Genomic DNA, 6,753 nt, shown 5'->3' on the forward strand with positions numbered 1-6,753 from the left:
TAATTTACTATGGAAAACCAAGCTTAATAAATATGATTTCTGAGCAACATTCTTGATTAGGTGGTGTTTGAAAATGTAGTTATGGTTGTTCATTAAAATAATATATATTTTTTATTTTTTTTAAAAATTATTTTTAATATTAGCATATTAAAATAATATAAAAACACTAAAAATATATTAACTTAAATAAAAAAAATAAAAGATTATCAAATTTTTTTTAAAAATACTTTTAAAACATAAAAACAAACAAGTTCATGCATATATAAATACATGGGCTTGTGGAACCAAATGCAAGAAGTAACTTTTTAGACCACAAGGTTCAATTACTAGCTAGCAATGCCAATTTATTTACAATCATATGGAAAAAAAAATTAAAAAAGCCAAGACTTAAGGGATATTTGAGACCATGGTAACAATTATTTTTAAAGTATTTTTTATTTAGAAATAATATTAAAATAATATTTTTTTATTTTAAAAAATTTATTTTTAACATTAGCATATCAAAATAATCTAAAAATATCAAAAAATATTAATTTAAAATAAAAAATTAAAAAAATTAAATAAGAAACATGGTGGAGCTTAGTCTTGGGTGTGTGTTGATTAGTACTTAAAAGTGACCTTAATTTTACAATATAGACATGGTGGAGCTTAGTCTTGGGTGTGTGTTGTCTAGGCTTACAATCCAATATATTTTTCTTTAAAAAATTAAATAAGAAACTCCAAATTAATGGATCAGACGTGTTTTATTTATACATTTCTTATCCCATGACACACATCTTTGCAAGAAAAGAAAAGAAAAAAAAAACAGAATTCATTGATTCAAGTCCTATAAATTTTATAGTCCTTAAATATTTATATAATTATTCACTTTAGGGTTTATCAAATTAGTCAATGTGCTTATAAATTAACTTAGACATTCATATTAATAAAAAGAACTAACATAAAAAAAAAGAAGAGCAAAGGCAAAATTCAAAATTACATGTACAAATTTTTTATTTAAAAATATATTAAAATAATATTTTTAATATTAATTTGTTAAAATAGTTTAAAAATATAAAAAAATAATTAACACGACTTGTTTATAATTTGGGATCTTATGTTTGTCTTAAAATACAAGCTATGGTTAGTGGATATGGGCCTAGGGCCTATGTTTATAAGATCCAAATCTAAGTTATTTTGGAATATGGACTTTTAATTGGCAAGTGAGCTTCAAGCTTGTACATCTCTGTCCTTCCTTATTAGTTTTCAATGGTTCAATATCAATTTAACCAAGAGGATGATATTTATTTATTCATAAGTTTTCAAAATTAATTAATTTTTTATTTTAAAGTAATATTTTTTAATATTTTTTTTATCATTTTGATACATTAATATAAAATATAAATTAACAAATGAAGAAAATTATTTTAATATATTTATAAATAAAAAATATTTTAAAAAACAATTCCAATCATATTATCAAATATATTATCAATCTCCATATCAAATTAATACACAAATAAGCATAAATAAGTAAACATTAATATTAACTTTGTCCTAACTATTTTTTTGAAGTTATATTTTTAAAAATATATTAAAAAATATATTTTTGAACAAAATGATAAAAAAACAAAAAATAAATTAATTTAAAACTAAAAAAATAAAAAATTTTCATAAATACAACCAATCACAATTCCACACGAGACAAGTAAATTGCCATATATATATATATATATATATATATTTGATTAACGTGGTGTTGATTAAAAAATCTTAAGGAATCAATTAAAGCTTGTCTTGGGGAAGTATGGTTCAAATTTGTGTTTTATACAGTAATCACAATAAGAACACTGGAGATTGTAATTTGATCACGTGCATGAAGCACAAAATATTAAGGATATATATAAACCTAACCTCTCCCTGCAGAGGGAACGACAACAACATGCATTTCTGTGTTGTTTGGTGGAAGATGTAGGCGAAGGGGATAGATCTTCCCATTCAATGGATTCCTGGAGCAAACTTGGATATCAACGAGCCCTGTCTCTTCTTCCAACTTATTCTTCAATTCCTCCACCATGCTTCCCTTAAATGTGAAGGAAAGTTCTTCATTTTCGTCAACATCACCATCTACATTAATGGCCACTCGGTAATGTATGGCCCTGCCTTCATTTTTCACCGATGAACCTTCGAAAGAATCATCGGACTGCATGCACAAAAATCTGGGGGACGTTGGTGAACTAGGCTCGGAATTCGGTGCCGTTTCACTTTGTTCACCAGGTGGTGGTCGGTGTTGTTGCTGTATTGGCGGAGTTGCAGGATCTGGGACTCTAATCTGTACAACATCCACATCCCATAGAATCCAATCCTGCGTCGAAGTTCTATGAGGAATGTCATGTGTTATATGATTTCTCCAAGGTGGCACGCCTCCATTTGCGCGTAAATATTGCCCGTAACGCGTCCTGAGCCTAACCTGGACGCCTTCCCTGATGGGCTCCCATTCCACAGAAGAATCCAATCTTTCAGGCAAAGTTTGCAGCACTTTCTTGCCTGTCATTCCTAGCAAGAACGGCAAGTTACTGGCTGTCAAGTATCTGCCAAAACAACTTTTCAAACGTATAACATTGCAATGGCCGACAATCTCCACAGTCCATTTCGCATTCTTTACTGTCCCATTGCGCTCTTGGCTAACGGTTTCTTCATCATCATCTGCTGTAAGATACTTGTCATGGTGACTCCGAAGACGAACAGAGGTTGCTTTTTCAAAAATATCCATAGCACTCTGGATCAATATAACATGCACATCACCACATTATATAGTGGAATCAAACAGACCAATCAGATGTCTAAATTAAATGCATGCATTTGACAAGGAATTTAACACATATATACAGAGAAAAGAAAGAAAACAATCGATTAACATCGCATGCATCTCTCTCTAATTTCATACATGCCTGACCCAAAGCAGCTAATGGTTTTAAATCTATGTCTCAACTCTTAACGGTTTCTGGGAGGATTGCGAGGTGTTGCGAAAGCTTAATTTAGTAATCAGTGAAGCAAGAAACAAGGAGATTTACTAAATATATGAATTAGGAAGCTAATATTGGAGCACGTAGCTTAAAGAAGAATGAAAGAAAATTTCTAGTTATGTGTTGTTATCTTTTAGGAAATAGAGATAAACACTCAATAAATATATTCTAGGAAATTCTTCATACAATGGAAGTGATATTTAAACTTGTTTTCAATGGATCAAATTAATGATTTTAGAAACTATATCAATATTTTCTTAGAAGACAAGCGGTTGCCAGGCGCAAGTTCCCATCTAGGACGGGCCCGAAGAGTTAAAAGAAGCCACGCATGTCAGAAGTTTACCATTAGCACACCTAGATAGACGGTTATGTGAATCAGTTGAGTGGGTCAAGACATTGACTTTTGAGTTTTAATTGATGATGTCTTTAACACCATCATGTTTTGTTAATTTTTCCTAAATATCCAAGAACAAAGCCTAAGAGAAACAAATATTCAATTTTAAAGATCAAATAACTAGATTATATAATTTCAAACACACATGAGTTTAAATATAGTGCATAGATAAATAAATAAATTAACAGGTGAATAGTTAAAATACATACCTCTCTTGCAATAGAAAGTCTGCTGCTAGAAAAACTAACGACCGACTGGGAGCCTATATCGGAAAGCGGTGAAGCACGGGAGAGCTGCGAAGCGGGCAATCTAGTTTCGAGAATGTCCATCACATCCACTTCCCAAAGTACCCAATCGTGTGTTACAGTCCTACGTGGAGTGTCGTGTGTGACCGAGTTTCTCCATGGTGGCATGCGTCCGTTAGCAAGCAAGAACTTGCCTCTACTTGTCTTTAATTTGACAAGAAACCCTTCAGTTCTTGGTTCCCAATCAATCGCAGTATCCTTTACAGATACTGGCACGTCTTGTACCACTTTCTTCCCTGCCATGCCTAGCAAGAATGGCTCCTCCGAGGCTGTAAGATACTTTCCACGACAGCTTTTTAGTCGGATATGATGGTTATTGCCTTGAATCAACTCTACTGTCCAACGGGCTCTTCGTGATGATCCGTCGCGGCTCTGCCGAACAGTTTCTCCATCCTCATCTGCAACAAGGTATTTGTCGTGGTGACTCTTGAGTCTCACTGCTTTGGCTTGGTTGAAGAATTCCATAACGTACTCTATCATCAAGATGAGAAATTACTGAGGAATTGCAGCGAAATGGGTGCCTCCTCTTTTCTGTACAAGTATCAAGGGCAGGGGTGATCAGAGGAGGTATTTTAAATTCATATAGTACTACAAATTAATTAACTCGAGTGCCGTTGTAAATGGAAGAACAAAAAGTTTGACTTCTACAGTTTTGCTGACCAAAATCATATCATACGAGTCTGACAACATGAATGAATGAAGGGCGAACTCGCGTCGGTTATAGGACAAACGACTAGGATTTGTACAGGAATTGTTGAGTGAATTTCTTGTTGGTCATAGTCAACATCTTTGTGTTCTAAATTTGGATCGGGACCAGACCGAACTGCATCTTGAGGATTCGCCTGAGAGCCACCCTCGTCTTTCGGTGTACCGTGCAGCGTTTCTTAACATTTAAAAATACTATTTTATTGTGTTATTGAAAGTTTGGTTTCGTTTTTCTTTATTTGTTGTTAGTGAGTTTCACTCTTTTTTTTCACTTAAAAATTATATTTTAGTTCTCTTGATTATTGGTGTTTTAAATTTAATTTTTAAGTTTTAGTTTTAGTATTTTTATAAAAGTTTTATTTATTTAGTTTTAATTTATCAAATATTATATTCTTCAATTCAATCCTCATTCTTTGAGTTTCTAATTTTTTTTCTTGGTTTTTTTTGTAAATTTTTTATTGATTTTTAATTTATTGATTTTTCAATTTTAATTTTGATAGTTATTTTTTTAATTACTATTTTTTTAATCATTTTGTATAATTAAAAATTATTTTTTAATTTTATCTTTCAATACTTGATTGATTGAGAATTGAATTTTATGATTTGTTCAAATTGAATGATCCAAGTCTAATGACTCAGGTTACAAGTCTGAAAAGTTGATATAAGTTTTTTTTATTTTATAAAAAAGGTTGTATAATTGTTTTTATTTTTTTATCTAGTTATTTTAATTTTATAATTTAAACCACAAGTTTAATGAAATATCTTATATTGGCTTGACCCTGAATAATATACTTACAAGTTTGTCGTGACTATTTTTTTAATATTCTTTTACCTCATTTGACATATGAACATTAAATTTTTACAATGTAGAAAGATAAAATAAAATAGTCATGTTGTATAGTGAAATGTGGGTGCTGAGATTAGTTAACAACTAATCAAATTAAATTTTTTGGTACTCATTTTTTTATTTCAAATAATAAATAATAAATAAATAAAATCTTGATACTAAATTATATTAACTCCCCTCTCGCTCTTATTTTTGAGGTCAGAGTTGTTTAACTTATTATTATGTCATGGGTTATAATTTATTTAATAATATCTTATGTTTAACAGGGTGAATAGAACTCCAGTATAATGAAAAATAAACAATCTTTGTGTGCAATAAATTAATATAGTATCTTTAAAATCACCTGAGAAAATAACTTTATATACAAGTTAGTCAAAAGATATCTTTAAACTTTTTTTTTTAAATAAGATCTCCATTAAAACAAATCTCATCTAAAATCAAATAACTTATGTTGAACACATGATCAATCAACCTTTTTCTTTATTAAAATATGAGAGAAATCACCTTTATCCCAAAATCTAATTCCTAATTTATTCTCTAAACTAATTTGAAATCATTTCAAATTTTGATTAATCAAATCATGTTACAACTCGAATTTATACACATTATAAATATCTTTGCAATTTTATGAGTCTTTGACATCGTCCATGTGGTGTGAGAATTCAATTTTTATTTTATAAAAAAGTTATTTATCCATGTGATTCTCCATAAACAAAATAATAGGATAATAATTAATTATTGATCTTGTTGCATTTGACATTTAAGAGATCATTGAAAAAAATAATTTAAAAAATAAGTTATCAACTCAAAAAATAAGTTATCAACTCAATTTTGATTGAGAATTGAAATTAAAATAAAAAACTAGTGTAATAAGTTTTATATAAAAGAGTTGATTGTATAATTAAAAAAATTGTCGTTATCCTAAAGAGTTTTTGTAGTGAGGTTATGCTTATTTTTAATATAAAAGAATTTGTTATACAATTTATTCCTTTTCTATCTTGAGTTGACTTACTAATTCATTAATAAGCATTTTTTTTTATAATTATAATAATGTGATTTAAAGATTGGAGAAGACTAAATCTCTATTTATAATATTTTTAGATAATTAAAGGCCAATTAAGAGAATCAACTTATAGCTTGGAGTTCACTGTCAAATTTAAACATATATCCATAACCAAATTTAGTGAACAAGAATTTTAGACCAAAACCTACCTATCAAAAAAAATAAAAAAAAATTACAAGTTCAAAACTTATTAATAAAGAATCCAAAATAATAAGGACATAGGATTTAAGTCTAAAGGTGCTCTCTCTCTCTCTCTCTCTCTCTCTCATATATTCAAAATCAAATTGTTAATGGTACATCAAAAAACATGAAATGAAAGGATTGATTGATGAATTTAAAAACTGAAATTGAAAGGATAAACAGATGGCCAAACTTAGAAAAGAGATATCGGTGCAATCCAAACCGGAACACTGTTCGGTAATTGGGTCATATCT

At 29.3% G+C, this 6,753-nt stretch overlaps 1 protein-coding gene across 1 annotated transcript; it reads right to left on the reverse strand.

Moving 5' to 3' along the window:
• Positions 1-1,752: 1,752 nt before the first annotated feature.
• Positions 1,753-4,364, reverse strand: LOC105113753 (uncharacterized). The gene is made up of 2 exons (XM_011010059.1): positions 3,609-4,364; positions 1,753-2,758 (listed from the first exon to the last, which is right to left on the reverse strand). The coding sequence occupies exons 1-2, from the start codon at positions 4,182-4,184 to the stop codon at positions 1,889-1,891; spliced, it is 1,446 nt and encodes a 481-aa protein (XP_011008361.1). The 5' UTR covers positions 4,185-4,364; the 3' UTR covers positions 1,753-1,888.
• Positions 4,365-6,753: the final 2,389 nt, after the last annotated feature.

The sequence above is a fragment of the Populus euphratica genome, unplaced genomic scaffold, assembly GCF_000495115.2.
Source record: "Populus euphratica unplaced genomic scaffold, PopEup_1.0 scaffold451.1, whole genome shotgun sequence".
Lineage (NCBI taxonomy): Eukaryota > Viridiplantae > Streptophyta > Magnoliopsida > Malpighiales > Salicaceae > Populus > Populus euphratica.